Here is a 17205-nt window from a genome sequence, read left to right as displayed (position 1 = left end):
GCTCATTCTGCACACGACCATTTGATGTTGTCTAGCTACACTCTCCCCTGCCATCACTTTACAGTCTCCAATCTCCTTCAGGTTACCCCTTCTGCAGAGTATGTAGTCCACCTGTGTAGATCTTTCTCCACTCTTAAACATCACCCTGTGCTGTTCTTTCTTCTCAAAGTATGTACTGACTATTGCCAAATTCATCCTCTTTGAAAAATCAACCACCATTTGGCCTTCCACATTTCTCTCTCTTACACCATATCTGCCCATCATGTCCTCATCTCCTCTGTTTCCCTCGCCAACATGTCCGTTGAAATCTGCTCCTATCAGCACGTGCTCCTCCCTTGGTATACTTTCTACCACTTCATCCATCTTTTCCCAGAAAGACTCTTTCTCTTCATTCTCACATCGAACCTGTGGGGCGTACGCACACACAACATTGATTACCACTCCTTGAATCTCCAACTTCATGCCTATCACTCTATCTGACACCCTCTTCACATCAATCACACTGTTGACCAACTCTCCCCTCAAAACAATACCAACACCATTTCTCTTTCCATCCACTCCATAATAAAACAACTTGCATCCATCTCCAATGTTCTTGGCCTTGCTTCCTTTCCACCTCATCTCCTGCACACACAAAATGTCCAACTTCCTTCTTTCCATCAGACCTGCTAACTCTCTTGCTCTGCCAGTCAATGTTCCCACATTCAGTGTCTCTACCCTCAATTCTAAGCTCCTTCCCTTCCATCTTTCACGCTCTCTCCTAACATGCCTCCCCCCCCTTTCTCCTTCTCCGTTTTGGCGCAACAGTAGCACACTTTCCACCGGCACCCTGTTGACCAACAGTACCAGAGGCGGTCATTGTTAACCCGGGCCCCGACCGATCCAGTATGGTATTTCTCTTTTCATTCTGCATGTTAGATTTGGCACAGTTTTATGCCGGATGCCCTTCCTGACGCAACCCTCTCCAATTTATCCGGGCTTGGGACCAGCACCAAGAGTACGCTTATGCACCCCCAGTGGCTGGAAAAAAAATAGTAAGCTTTTATATGCTATTAGACTGCCTTCCTTGATTCAGACTAAGATGATCATTGTAAAACACTGATTTTGTGTTACTGCATTATTTCGGTGTTGATTTAAATGCATGTTTGTTGAAAGATCCATCTACAGACAAACCTTAACAAAGCTTGGCAGAGGCAATCAGGCTTTGGGCTAAAATATTTTATTAGGGGCATCATGGTGGCGCAGTGCTTAGCACGCTTGCCTCATGGCAAGAAGATTCTGGGGTCCAACCTCACGGCTGACTAGGGGCTTTCTGTGTGGTGTTTGCATGTCCTCCATGTTCCTGCATGGATTTCCTTCCACAGTCTAAAGACTGTGGATATGGATTAGGTCAACTGGCTACTGGGAATGGTTGTCTCTGTGTTAGCCCTGTGATAGATTTGTGACCTGCCTAGGGTGTACCCCACCTCCTGCCACAAGTCAATTGGGATTGGTTCCATTAAATCCATTAAGTCAAGTCAAGTTTATTTGTATAGCTCTTTTAACAACAGACATTAGCTCCAGCGTCCCCTGTGACCCTGACGGATAAGTGATCTAGATGATGGATATTCTAGTAGCACACAATTCATATGATTGTCATAGTTAACAATCCTGAACTACAAGTCACAAAAGCATAAATTATTCACTGTGTTCTTTTGGAAATAGGCAAGTAGTTTTGTTCGAGTGTAATGAATTTTTATGCATATATTTTTGCCATTGACAACAGATGTCAACAATTTAACATTTCTAAGAGATAAATCAACCTATCTGCAAGCATGTCATTCTTATTTTTGCAACCACATACTGCAAGCATTATTATTAAACCACACATTGCAAAATATTATTATTAAACCACACACTGCAAAAACAGAATCTTAGCAACTGAAAACATCTTGAAAATAGTCAAATATATCCATCCATCCATTATCTATAGCCACTTATCCTGTGTAGAGTCACAGGCAAGCTGGAGCCTATCCCAGCTGACTATGGGTGAGAGGCGGGGTACACCCTGGACAAGTCGCCAGGTCATTGCAGGGCGACAAACAGCCATTCACACTCACATTCACACCTACGGTTAGAGCCACCAATTAACCTAACCTGCATGTCTTTGGACTGTGGGGGAAACCGGAGCACCTGGAGGAAACCCACGCAGACACAGGGAGAACATGCAAACTCCACACAGAAAGGCCCTCATCGGCCACTGGGCTCGAACCCAGGACCTTCTTGCTGTGAGGGGACAGTGTTAACCGCTACACCACCATGCCACCCCCAAATATATTCAATATTTCCTAATACTGTATAAGATTACAATAAACCAAATATAAAATTAGTAAACAGACCATATTTCTAGATTTTTAAACTTAATTTCAAGCTTGATATAATCTTGTTTTATTGCCAGATAATTTTACTAATTTTAAGCATTCATTTAAACAACGAAGCAAAACTATCTGCAACTTTAATACAAGACAATTTAAAGCTTAAAATCAGTAAATATGACTAGAAATAGGTTTAATAGTCTTACCATTAATTTACTGAAACTGTATGATAGGAAATACAATACTGAAGATAGCTTCAATTGCAAGATGTTAAGATGGCATTTTCTGAGGTGCAGATTCAGTAGCAGCAAAACAAAATGCATAAATGGAGAAAATGACATGGTATTTAAGTTGAAGACTCACTAATAAAGCTGCCATAATAGGTCCATGAACCACGTACAGTAGATGGGTCTCCACACTCATCCAGCAACTGGTGGAAAAAGATGATACAGCTTGTGTCCCATAAAGCTCACAGTCCCCTCCAAAAGTACTGGAACGCCAAGACCAATTCTTTAGTTTTTGCTATACACACAGAAGACATTTGGGTTTGAGACCACAAGATGAATATGAGATGATAGATCAGAATTTCAGTTTAATTTCCTGATATTTATACCTAGATGTGTTAAACAACTTAGAACATGGTACCTTTTATTTGTACCCAGCCAATTTTCAAATGATCAAAAATATTGGAATATGTTACTGACAGGTATTTCTTGTTGTCCAGGTGTGCCCTGTTAGAGTGACCTGTTTAAACAATGAATAGCTCTGAATGTTGATTCTTGGTTTGAACCCTGGGTTTCACCTGTGAAGACTACATTTGTTGTCAAACCAATATGAAGGCCAATGAGAGAAAGGCAAGCCATTTTGAAGCGGAGAAAAGAGGGAAAATTGATCAGAGTCATTGCACAAACACTGGACATAGCCAACACAACAATTCTGAATGTCCTGAAAAAGAAAGAAACCAGTGGTGTACTAACAAGCAGACATCAAACAGGTCACCTCAGGGGAAAAAAAAACCCAGCAGTTAAGGTTGTCAAAAATTGTGAGAGCTGTGAAAAAAAAAATCCAAAAAACAACAGTCTGTGACATCAACAACAACAACCTCCACAGAGCAGGGGTGAAGGTATCACAATCTTTGAAGAAACCAGTTTGAAAAAGTCTTAGAGAGCAGAAATATAGAGGCCATACCACAAAATGCAAAGCACTCATCAGCAATAGAATAGGAAGATCAGATCGGAATTCATGAAGAAATAAAAAGCTGAGCCACAAAAGTTCTGGAACTGAGATTAACCTCTACCAAAGAGATGGAAAGTTCAAACTGTGGAGAAATAAATGGTCTGCTCATGATCCAAAACACACAAGCTCATCGGTCATGCACAGTGGAGGTAGTATCATGATTTGGGCTTGCATGACGACTTCTGGAACAGGGTCACTAATCTTTATTGATGATGTAAATCATGATGGTAGCAGCAGAATGAATTCAGAAGTCTACAGAAGCATTCTGTCTGCTAATTTACAGAGAAATGCATCCAATCTAATTGGGTGGAACTTCAAGACAATGACCCAAAACACACTGCCTGACTTCATTGGGGGGAGGGGGGGTGTAAAGTTTGAGACTAAGACCAAGGCCAAATCAATCATCAGACTTGAACCCAATTGAGCAAACATTTCACCACTTAAAGAGGAGACTGAAGGGAGAAACCGCAAATCAAACAAGAACTGAGAGAAGCTGTGGAACAAGCCTGGACAAGCATCACAAAAGAAGAATACAGGACTTTGGTGATGTCAGCGGGTCACTGGCTTTATGCAGTTATTACTTTCCTATTATTTTTCCTTTTCTAAATATAGGTTGGTCTGACACCAAAAATGCAATATCCTAAGTTGTTTAACAGTTCTAACATGTAAATATTAGGAAATGAAAGCTGAAATTATGATCTACCATCTCATATTCATCTTTTGTCCAAGAATTGGCTTTGCTATTCCAGTACTTTCAGAGGAAAATGTGTGTCCACTGAGCCCAGAATCTACTCCGTATTTAAAGCACAAGGGTAAAAAAAAAAAAAAAAAAATCATTACTCACTTGTCGTCAAAATACTTTTTTCTTGCTACTGCATGGATAGAGGCAGGCACCAGGGGAAAACCTTTAAAATAGCACAGACATGGTGTCTACACTGTGTGTATATCAAGAAAAAGCCCCATTTTTCAAGAACACAAAGAGCTGTCAGTGTGGTTAATAACAAATAATTCTTCTCTTCACAATATATACTGTAGTTTTAGAATAAATATCTCAAACACCTAATATTATAAATTGTATGAAAGAGGAGACTAAGTGGATAGAATTACAGACTCCAACAAAAGCTAATCATGTGCCAATAACACAATGGAATAAAATGAACAATTATCTATGATGCATAATCAATAAATGATAGCATAATACATTTTATTTTTGTAATTTTTAATTAATGTTAGGGAAACACATTGCTATAAGGTCCACAAATAGGTAATATATTACTTCTTTCTGGATATTAATATCTTAATACTGCTTTCATAATCTTGAAATAATACACACACTGATCCTTAGCGAATTCACACACATTAACAGCCTAAATAGCAATTAATAATGGTAACAGTTAAGTATTAATATTTTGTTAACATATTCTGTTTATTATTATCATGACTTGTTGTATTAATAAGGATTTATAGAACAAAAGGTGTTTACAAACAATGTCGGTGTGGCAGCAGGGGCGTGGTCAAGCGTCGGTTTGTGTATGGAGGGCGGGGCCAGGGAAGGTGAGTGGCGGACTTTCTGTCTCATCAGGTAGGGAGACCGCTGCAGGCCATATGGCTCCCTGGCCTGAGTCAGGCGGTGGGGGTATGTGCCAGTGGGGGCGTGGTCAAGCATCAGTTTGTGAATGGAGGGCAGGGCCAGGGAAGGTGAGTGGCGGACTTTCTGTCTCATCAGGTAGGGAGACCGCTGCAGGCCATATGGCTCCCTGGCCTGAGTCGGGCGGTGGGGGTATGTGCCAGTGGGGGCGTGGTCAAGCATCAGTTTGTGAATGGAGGGCAGGGCCAGGGAAGGTGAGTGGCGGACTTTCTGTCTCATCAGGTAGGGAGACCGCTGCAGGCCATATGGCTCCCTGGCCTGAGTCGGGCGGTGGGGGTATGTGCCAGTGGGGGCGTGGTCAAGCATCAGTTTGTGAATGGAGGGCAGGGCCAGGGAAGGTGAGTGGCAAAGTCATTACACCTGTTTGCACTGCTCTGCCCACTGGACCGGATTTGGTGCTCCCTTTTTAGTGAGATCAGTCAGTGGGCTGGCTAGCTACTATCACAAGTTCATACCTAACTATTTGGACCTCACCAGCCCGCTGACTGATCTCACTAAAAAGGGAGCACCAGATCCAGTCCAGTGGATGGAGCAGTGCCAACAGGTGTAATGACTTTGCCACTCACCTTCCCTGGCCCCGCCCTCCATTCAGATTGGCCACGCCCCCGCTGCTACAGTCAGTTAATCCAGATTATAATGTAATTATAATGCTTGAGATCCTTTCATATTTTTGTTGTACAGCATTTCCAGTGTTAAACTAAAACTCTGAGTTTACTTGAATAGTCTAGCTTGCTTTAATTGTGTACATAAGGGAAATTAATGCTACTAATGTAAATGATAATAATTAACAGAATGAGTTAACAAGATGTTAATACAGTACTTAGTTATTACCATTATTAATGCCTAGTCAAATATAACCCAAACGCTGTTAATGTGTAAGCTTCATTATTTTCAAATGCGCAAAAGATTAGTGCATGTACAGTATTAATTTATCATAATGAAATCTTTAGTTAAGTATCAATATATTACTTATTTGTGGACCTTACAGTAAAGTGTTACCGATATTAGCATAGACAGAACCCTTTGAAACAGACCAGCATAAAAAGCCCAGAGATTCTCTGACTGCAAATAATCCACATCTGCCATCCATCCCCTTAGGGAACAATGTCAAATACTGTCCAAATATATTGCACCATCTTTCATAAATTTTGTCTATTCACGTGTCTGTACAGGCCACTTGATCAGTGCTGCCGCAGTCTCTTGGCTCCTTTAACATCCAGAGCGGCTGAAATGCGCCAGCTTTCCAATAAGTTGTCATAATAACAATGCAAGTGACAATGCAATGGGTCAACCAGGATGAATTAAGCCCACCAATGGAGATGGCCCATTTACAAATGCACAATATGTCCTGCCTGTGGATTAGCTAATTTATCAAGGTTTGCAGAATGCCCCAATGTTCTCGTGGTGAGATACAGAGGATGACACTTTTATGAAATGGCTAATGAAATAAATTATACAGCAACATCTGACATAACCTCAAGGCCACTGTGGGAGCTCAAGCTTTCCCGTTAACAACCAAAAGTCTTCCCACTTTCAGTGTTATAACATATTGCAACGCTAGATCACTGAATGTTGATTTTGCAGAAATAAAAACATGTGAACAGCATGATTTCACTCTTGTATGGCTATACAGCAATCCAGATGACACAATTTGTGTAACATGTTATGAAGTTTAAAGGGGAACTGAAGGCAAATTTTTTTATCATCAAAATTCTATTTCTCATTTTATTAAATATAGGAATGCATTTTTGACAGCTATTTTGTCACTGCTATAAGCAAGTTACGAGTGTTTGAAATATGCTATGTAATATATCAGTCCATATGTCAAAGCAGTGGCCATAAATGAGATTCGTTGAGACCTGTGCAAGACATTGTAGGACGGAAGTAAAACGTACAGCGGAAATCAAAGTGACCAACATCTGCCAACGTTGTCAAAAGACGCCCATGCCCTCTTTCGAATGCTGATGTAATCAAGCCGAAAGTTTTGTTTGTTTTGATATCAATCAGGAAAGTTTGAAAAAAGTAGGCAGTAATCATCATTTAAACTCGTTTTTGTGCAATATTTAGTTTGGAAAACAGTTTTCAACTGACACCTGGCTGACACTTCATGTTTCAAAGTCTCACACAAGTCTCATGAAGATCGTGCGGATAAGCGACGCCTGTCGTGGACCAAACAAACTAAATTCAACATGGCTAAAACCTGAATAGGCCGATAAGTATAATATTTAATTGTAATTAGTTGCCAATACGAGTCACGATATAAGGTTACTAAAACCGAAAACGTAATAGACCCCTTCGCAGTAAATGTCATTCATACGTAAGCGGAAATTGCGCGCATAGCCTGGACCCAAAAAAGACTCAGAAATGCCTAGCTGTTGTGTTGTCGGGTGTCAGAATCGTAGCAGTGATGGGGTTAAAATGTTCAGAATTCCAGCAGGATCTCACCCATTCCAAAAAAATCGCCGACGTCTATGACTACAAGCCATCAAACGTGTAGACTGGGATGAAAGCACCATCAAAAATGTGCGGGTTTGCAGCGCCCACTTCATCACAGGTAAGATCAGGCTATTTATTAAATTTTTCTTTTTTATTCTTTCTAGTCTTCGTTTATTGATGTAGCAAAATACTTTGGTAACGTTTGTCTGATTAGCTGGGTCATAGTTACACAATGTAATGAATATTGTTAGCATGTTAACTTAGCTTTGCATGCAATTTTGTTTGTAGGAGAGGTCTCGCTTGACTCAAGCAGTCCAGATTTTGTGCCATCATTATTTGTGTATGCCGAAAATCACAATTTTAAAGCAAGGATGGAAAGGTAAAATTGTGTGCCCTCACTCTAAATGCCAACTTACGTTGACTGCGCTAACCTAGCTCCCGCCCCGTTCAGTTTCATTTCTGCTCTCTGCCTCTCGCTTTTTACACAGCTCTGATTTCTCTTAGCTGCACTCTTTACACTATCATTCCTTTCATGCCATTCCCTCCTGCAAATTGCTGTTTAGTGTTGGTATTTGCTGTTGTAGCTAAAGCCACATTGCCATCACATCACTGGCATAATTTGATTAAAACAAAATGAATATGAATGTCCCATTGTTAATCAAGTTGTACATGCCCGCACATAACATAATCATATGCGTCTAAAGACTTGTAGGCACGAAGTTTTTCGTGGGTGTACACTGAAGTCTTGTCAATAAGGTACGAGTATATATCTGGCCATTGTATACCAGGGAACTTACTAACATCGTCCGTCCACTCTTTAATTAAATACGGATCCGGTAGGCGATGTCCACTTGTTAGAGTTAACTTATTTATGTAGCATTCTCGATCTTGTAACGACAATTGTTTGGCATAATCTGACAGCTCATAATGCCGGTCTATGGGCAGCGCCATTGTTTCTGGGTCCAGGCTGCGCGCGCATCCTGGCAACGGTCGGTTTGTTTACAGTACAAACATGCGAAGGGGTCTATAGAATAACATGTTAATTAAGAAATAAAGCAAGTTTAAAATGATTTCAGTTCTCTTTTAATATGGAGGGTGGTGCTAGTGTTTGTATATTTTCTCACATTAAATCCAACCACCACTTTTTTATTCTTAAAACTCTCTAATAGATCAGAGTTAGGTGGAAGTGCATATAGACATGTTCTGTGTTTTGTGGCATGTGTTGCTACAGCCTCACATGATGTGTGAAGTGTTGTACTTGGCCCTCGACATACCAAAACCCAGTGAGACACCAGCAATTCAAACAAAGAAAAAGAACACTGTAATCACACGTTTATACTTCAGAGGATGGTTTAAATGTTGCCGTTGTCTATGTGAATGATGTGAGTTTGATCCTGCAGTCCAGGGAGGAATGCAGTATGGATACAGACCCAGAAAAGTATTTCAACAGACTGAACCAAGCATTAAAAAAAAAAATGTAGCAAAGTCAATAAACATATGAAAACATTGGCCATAGTTCATTTTTTTTTTTAAATGAACCAGCTCGGCTTCTGTAGTAGATCCTTTGTTGTGTCTTATCTAACAGCGTGCATTTATATCAGTTATTTAGCTGAAGCCAGTTCTGTCCTTCAGAAAGGTTAGTTTTTTTATCAGTAATTTCATTTATCTTCTGGTCTGACTATTGAAGTGATGACAGGGCTTGTTTAAAAAAAAAGTCAACAACAGAAGTTAGTATACAACTCCACTAACAACCATTGTTCTACCTCAGCTGGTGTTGGTATAGATTGACAGTAATTTTAAGGCTAATTAATATCTGAATGCATTCGAATACTAAATATTTTAATTAACTGAAATTTGAATGCAATTTAAAGGTATTTTACAGGCTTACTCTGCACAAACTGTTCACATATTATAAAATGTAACTTGTTATACATGTATATTTCATCCAAAGACATGCAGTTAGGTTAACACGGGGCAGCCATGGCCTGAAGGTTGAGCTGAAGTGCCCTTGAGCAAGGTACCTAACCCCTAACTGCTCCCCAGGCGCTGTAGTATAGCTGCCCACTGCTCTGGGTATGTCTGTGTGCTCATTGCTCACTTGTGTGTGCATGTGTGTGTTCACTGCTTCAGATGGGTTAAATGCAGAAGAAACATTTCACTGTGTTTAAGTCTGTGCACAGGGTACGTGTGATAAATAAAGGCTTCCTGTCTTCTTGCTTCTTGTCTATATGGTCTGGTGGTTTGGGAAAACCCATCAGATGTTGTTGTGGCCAAAAATTATGAAAAATTATAAAATGTAGGTCGTGTCAAATGGAGACATTAATACAGCTTAATGTTTAAGTCTAAGTTGAATGTTTAAGTTAGCATGTTTCAAAAAAATCACGTGCAGGAATATACAGCCATCCATCCATTATCCGTAACCGCTAAGCCTTTGCAGGTTTGCAGGCAAGCTGGAGCCTATCCCAGCTGACTATGGGTGAGAGGTGGGGTACACCCTGGACAAGTCGCCAGATCATCGCAGGGCTAGGAATAGACATCCATCCATCCATCCATCCATCCATCCATCCATCCATCCATCCATCCATCCATCCATCCATCCATCCATCCATCCATCCATCCATCCATCCATTATCTGTAGCTGCTTATCCTGTCCTACAGGGTCACAGGCAAGCTGGAGCCTATCCTAGCTGACTATAGGCGAGAGGCGGGGTACACCCTGGACAAGTCGCCAGATCATCGCAGGGCTAGGAATAGACATACTTTAAAGGAAAGCTCTGGGATTGCTTAACCTGGGCCCTGTTTTCCCATCTCTTGGGGTCCAAATATTTACTAGGGACAAAAACTATTGAAATGAGTCCAGTGTTGAGTTAGAACACTCTACCCAGCAGTCATTGTTTTACCTTTCTCTTCTTCTGGTCTCTGATGCAGTGCCCCATTCAGTGCCTGCAGTCAATTATTACATGGGGGCTGTTTACTGATGTTTACAAAAGGGATCCTTTCCATGTTGTCAGCCACTCATTCAGATTGTCATAATGAGCTAAATATTCAGGCGCTACTTTGGAAATAGACTTCAAGAATTATATGTGAAATTCTTCTCCTTTTGTAAACATCAGAAAACAGGCTCCGTGTGATAATCGACTACAGGCACTGTTTGGGGCGCTGTATCAGACACCGGAAGAAGAGACAGGTAAAACAATAACTGTAGAAACAGTCGTTTTTGATAGTTTCTTTAGTTATCGAGGTAAACTGACATCTCTGCAGGGATTCTTTCCATGTTGTCAGACACTTATAATAACATCCTGAGCCTGTCAGTGATGAAAACAAGTGCGTTACTTTGATGTAGATGTTTGCCTGAGAAGATTATATTGTATAGGCATTTTGCAGTTGCTGGTTATAGTGTTCTCACTCAATACTTGAACCAATTTAAATTGTTTTTGTCTCTAATAAATATTAATATAAATAAAAATCTTGTCAATATACACTATAAAATCTTACAAATAATATATATTATTCAATCCACATTCAATCCGCATGTTAGATTTGGCACAGTTTTACGCCGGATGCCCTTCCTGACGCAACGCTCTCCATTTTTCTGGGCTTGGGACCAGCACCAAGAGTACGCTTATGCACCCCCAGTGGCTGTGATGTATGGATTGGAGACAGTACCCTTAATGAAGAGACAGGAGGCAAAGTTGGAGGTGGCGGAGTTGAGGATGTTAAAGTTTGCGATGGGAGTGACGAGGTTGGACAGGATAAGGAACGAGCACATCAGAGGGACCGCACATGTGGAGAGCTTGGGAATTAAGCTAAGAGAGATGAGACTGGGCGGCACGGTGGTGTAGTGGTTAGTGCTGTCGCCTCACAGCAAGAAGGTCCAGGTTCGAGCCCCGTGGCCGGCGAGAGCCTTTCTGTGCAGAGTTTGCATGTTCTCCCCGTGTCCACGTGGGTTTCCTCCGGGTGCTCCGGTTTCCCCCACAGTCCAAAGACATGCAGGTTAGGTTAACTGGTGACTTTAAATTGACCGTAGGTGTGAATGTGAGTGTGAATGGTTGTCTGTGTCTATGTGTCAGCCCTGTGATGACCTGGCGACTTGTCCAGGGTGTACCCCGCCTTTCGCCCATAGTCAGCTGGGATAGGCTCCAGCTTGCCTGCGACCCTGTAGAAGGATAAAGCGGCTAGAGATGATGAGATGAGATGAGACTGAGATGGTATGGGCACATCCTGAGAAGAGATGCAGAGCATGTTGGAAGGAGAATGTTGAGGATGGAGCTGCCAGGCAAATGAAAACGAGGAAGGCCAAAGAGGAGATACATGGATGTGGTGAGAGAGGACATGAAAGTGGCAGGTGTGGTAGAGAAGGATGCGGAAGACAGGGAGCAATGAAAATGAAAGATCCGCTGTGGCGACCCCTAATCGGGAGCAGCCAAAAGAAGAAGAAGAAGAAGATTCGATCCACATTCACTGGATATGAGCAATCGCGTGCTCTGATTGGCTAATCTACTACTAGGATATCAGCTCATTGTCAGTAAAGCCATTGAGAATGACAGCACTAGCCAGACTACAAACATGGACACTCAGAACTACAACTCCCAAAAAGCACAGCGCCCCCTGTAACCGGCTTATTGATGTCAGCTCTCATTCATTCACTACTCATCAGTCATGCTACTTAAGCACACCCTCAGTGCGAAGTATTGTTCTGTGTTTCTCCAGTCCATACCAAGCCTTTTGTTTACTGCTGGGCTGCCTCTCGTATTTCTGACCCTTGCTTTATCTCTTCGTTTATGTTACCTGTCTTGCCTTTATTGCTCTGTTTACTGATAGACTGACCCTTGCCTGCTTTCTGACTATGCTTCCTGTCTCACGATTTGGCTTTGACACCAGTTTGCTCCCGGCTCTCCCCTGCACATACATCCTTAAGTGCCTGCGCTCTGACACTCATATACCATGAGTAGAGAAAAACAAAATGGCAGAGCATGTTGCTGAATCTACCGAGGATGAAATTTAAAAAAAAATCTACTCAAAAAAATAACCAAACCAAAAATACAAAAAAACAACAAAATATGGAATTAAAGTATTTGATGGTAAGAACATATCTTTTTTTTATTTTTCAAGAATTATTATTATAGCAACGGCACGGTGGTGTAGTGGTTAGCACTATCGCCTCACAGCAAGAAGGTTCTGGGTTCGAGCCCAGCGGCCGACAGGGGCCTTTCTGTATGGAGTTTGCATGTTGACTGCGTGGGTTTCCTCCGGGTGCTCCGGTTTCCCCCACAGTCCAAAGACATGCAGGTTAGGTTAACTGGTGACTCTAAATTGACCGTAGGTGTGAACGTGATTGGTTGTTTGTCTCTATGTGTCAGCCCTATGATGACCTGGCGACTTGTCTCTCGCCCATAGTCAGCTGGGATAGGCTCCAGCTTGCCTGCGACCCTGTACAGGATAAGCGGTTATGGATAATGGATGGATATTATTATAGCATTTTTCACAAATTGTTACTGTCATTTCACCAGTTTGTTTAGATTCTAAGTGGAAATGATTTTGTCGGATGTTTTGTATTACATTTTTATTTATTGAATTTGCAAAAGATAAAATTGCTCTGTTTCTCAAAATCCAGTGAATGTGGATAGAAAAACAGTTATTCCCCTCAATCTTGTCGTACATTGTTTATAGCCAACCTGGCTATCAGCTCATGTACAACTTGATTTCGTGGAATAACGGTTAAATATACAAGCTGATAGATATGTATTTCTAAGATATCAATCAATGACAATGCAGATATCCTCAAGGATATTATAGTTGTCTGTATGTCTTGTGTGTAACTATACAGATATAGTATTGAGGGGACATTATAAAAATAGGCCCTTATCCACGTCTGGCTTGTAGCACTGTGCTCAGCAGTACAATAAACAGCTGGATGAGTATCTGGACAGGGTTTGTATAGAGTAGTTGACTAATACATTCTCTAGTTGCTACTGTGGGGATTTTGACTAGTCAGAGCAGTGGAAGAAAAAGCAGTGAGACAGAAGGTAATAAAAGCAAGCTAAATGTACATTGCTAGTCTGAAATATTTTAAACTGGATGAATCCAATTCTAGTGTCAACTGCACATTAAGACGATCCTGGGAAAAGCGTTTTTATTTCCTTTCAGTGATATAGAATGTTATTTCTTTATTATCACTTTCTATCAACTGTAGTTCTGTAAGAGATTGGTTTTTTTTAAAATTCCTTTCTTAGTCACTTCCAAAATTGTCCCTCACTCACTTATTTAATTTGGCCTTTAAAGCTAATTAAAAATGTGAATGAAATTGTTTCACTGTGGCATACTGAATTCTTTTGTGACCAAAGCTGTGCAAAAGAGCCTAGGGGACAAATAAAGTGTTTTGAATTGAATTGAATTGAATTGAATTGAATTGAATTGAATTGAATTGAAAGAGTGCATTTCTGTACTGTGGGTTACACGTCACTATCCAGTCTCATTCGAGCCACTTTCAAGGCTGGCTGCCAAACCTCGTTTCATTGCATTTAAAGTGCCATTCCACCATTGGATGTATTCTTTGGCATAAAATACAATATATTTTGACAACATATATAAATGGGATCACTAGATAGAGAAATCTTTTAGCTTCAAAATGATATATCAAACATCATTTTTTGACAACGACAAGTATATTAATTTTGCGACCAAAGTCACCTACCCTTTTAATTTCCACGCGTGATGTCATCGGCAGGTTCCCCTTCTTGTGTACCACGTGACGTGTGACGTGGCACATATTATCAGCAATGGCGGATAGAACGCGATAAAAATAATACCAATAAATCTAGCTAATACCAATAAATCTAGCTAACTGAAAGATTAACTCAAAATTTTTCGCAATTTTTTTGGCCCCCATATACGAGGAGAAATGACTCTCTCACTTTGGGGGTTTCCTGGTCTAAAAATAGACCGACACGTGGTACACAAGAAGGGGAACCTGCCGATGACATCACGTTTCACTACCGCGCGGAAATTAAAAGGGTAGGTGACTTTGGTCGCAAAATAAATATACTTGTCGTTGTCAAAAAAATTATGTTTGATATATCATTTTGAAGCTAAAAGATTTCTCTGTCTAGTCATGTTGTCATAAAATATATTGTATTTTATGCCAAAGAATACATCCAATGGTGGAATGGCACTTTAAGTTTATTTTACTGATTCAAACTTGTTTTTGGACATTGCTGAGGCCAGAGTTGTAAAATGTCTTTTAACTTCTGGGTCTTTATCAGCCTGCAAAAACATCCCAGATGCTGATATTGACATTGCATCAGCCATTTGAACAAGGACAGTCAATAAGAGGACAGTGCTGTGCTGATGGACATTAGCTTCTGCAATGCGCAATTATTTATTTTAGATGAGCCGCAAGAATGTCCAAATGTGTGTTTTAAGAACTTGTAAATCCTTAAACAGTGTAATATACAGATTTATAGCATACTTTGTAGTTTGTGTCTGGTTGTTAACTGAAGTGAGGTTTGACACATTCTTTGGTGTTGTTTAAAATATCTGGACTCAGTTACTGCTTTGACTATGGAAAATACAACTAGTCGATTGCTTTTTTTGAATTATTAGTAAAAGTTAATCCTCGTGCAATGCCAAGTAGGTACGTAGCCGTCTTGGTCACTGGCTCTGTTCTCTGTCTGTGTTGCCTCCTGATTTATCCTAAACTTACCCCAGGTTAATAACACTCAGATTAACGAAAAAGCTATTGCAGATATCTATCTATCTATCTATCTATCTATCTATCTATCTATCTATCTATCTATCTATCTATCTATCTATCTATCTATCTATAATATAAATAAATAAAATCTGTCTTTGGATTTTAGCTAGAAATATGGTCCATGCTGAAACTCACCCCATCCTAAGAGATAATACCAATGAAGGTGCTGTTCCTCAGCGAAAACCGCCACCACGATAAGGGTGTGCAGATAGATGCCCTCACACAGCATCCAGAAATAGTTACAGCCCAGTATGTACATGTGGAAGAATTGTAGCACCTTACAACCAACCTACAACAGCACAGAGGAGAGAAGGTAGAAGTAAAAAGTGTCTTTTATATTTACAGAAGACTGCAGCATATATTACTAAACTTCCAGGAGTGGGGGCTTGAGTGTTTAGTCCATCAAGATGTGTTATCTTGCAAAAAGCTCTCTGTTTGTACAAAAAATAACCAAAACCATGTCGTTGGATGGCATTCCCACAAGCACTTATGTTTCTATCTGCTGCCAAACAGCTGCCTTAATACCAAAGTACTTATTCAGTCTCTTTTACATTTCCATTTCATTTTGTTGTCTTCATGAGAAGCAATTTTGATGGACAAAGTGAGTGTAGATAAATAATACTGATGTGTGAAAGCAGAAAAACATACTGCACTAAGAGTTAATTTGTATTTGCAAAATGCAGTAAAATTTAATTCTTAATGTGGGATTGATTCTGACTGTTCAGCGCAATGGATTTGCCAGTCATAAAAAGAAAACAATAACAATTCAACTCTTACTTCCTTTCCTATTACTTAACTATACAGTACTTCCTTTCCACATCTAATATACAGTATAGTCGAAACTTTCACCATTTGAAGGGCTTTCCCAGTTTTTCACTCATATGATCTTAATTTGGAAGACATTCACAAGATTTAGAGACCATGTCCTTAATACTTAGACAGTTTCCTTAATACTTGAACATGTTAGGAATTTTCTAACTGTCAAAATGTTATTTTCTCATCTGCAGTGTTAGTAATCATTTATAACTGATTCTGTATATCTGCACAGATCCAGCAGACTGGCCTGTGTTTTGGCAGACCTGATCAGACCAAGCTGAATTTTTCAGCCCAGTGGAGAGGAAATAAATCACTGAAGTCGGACCAATAAACAAGAATACTGTAAAGTAATAATGGAACAGAGTGAGTAGAGCACGCAGACTCAAAGCCCTTCTCTAAGCTACAATCCTGTTTACGCTGAAGACGAACAATGATCATGAAGCTCATTTTCAACTTGCTAAAGGCTGGACTATTCACTAGCATACCTGTTTATTTCTTGTGAATTTTCACCATTTCAAAATCATGTTGAACTTCTCCATGTGTTATAAATAACACAAAGAAAGAAGTGCATAGTTCAGAACCTGCTGAACAGTCTGGATTGGAGCTGAGCGCTGTCAATCTGACTTGTTTGCAGTCAGAGGACAAAATGAAATGAAAGCTGCCTCCAGAGTTTACCAAATGGATTAAATGTGAGGTCTTTTCCTCTGAAAGATGATGATGATGATGATGATGCTCTTCCTTTGTGGTCGAAGATGACCATGACTTCAATTTGGTGGGTGGCTGTTGTGGGTCTAGAGGTGACTGATGAGGCCAATCCAGGCTTTGAAGGTATGCCCACATGTCAGGCACGTGTGGATAGGTGCTGTAGTGAGGGTGGCGATAGTTCGAGCCTTCCGCACAGCTCATTTCTTCTGGGCCTCAGCAATGTGTTTCGTCTATTGTGGGAGCATAAGTACTAATGA

At 40.5% G+C, this 17205-nt stretch overlaps 1 protein-coding gene across 1 annotated transcript in view; it reads right to left on the bottom strand.

Annotated features, from left to right (window-relative positions):
* The window catches only part of calcr (calcitonin receptor), a 56592-nt gene that overhangs the window by 15136 nt on the left and 24251 nt on the right, over window positions 1-17205 (bottom strand). The window contains exons 10-12 of the mRNA XM_060942057.1: window positions 15563-15716; window positions 4435-4495; window positions 2718-2784 (exon numbers count right to left, since the gene is read on the bottom strand). Of these exons, the coding sequence (XP_060798040.1) occupies window positions 2718-2784; window positions 4435-4495; window positions 15563-15716 (282 nt within the window). The remainder of the gene's footprint in view (window positions 1-2717; window positions 2785-4434; window positions 4496-15562; window positions 15717-17205) is intronic.

This window comes from Neoarius graeffei, chromosome 16 (genome assembly GCF_027579695.1).
Source record: "Neoarius graeffei isolate fNeoGra1 chromosome 16, fNeoGra1.pri, whole genome shotgun sequence".
Classification (NCBI taxonomy): Eukaryota; Metazoa; Chordata; class Actinopteri; order Siluriformes; family Ariidae; genus Neoarius; species Neoarius graeffei.
The sequence above is the reverse complement of the archived record's forward strand: the minus strand, read 5'-3'. Positions and strand labels throughout refer to the sequence as shown.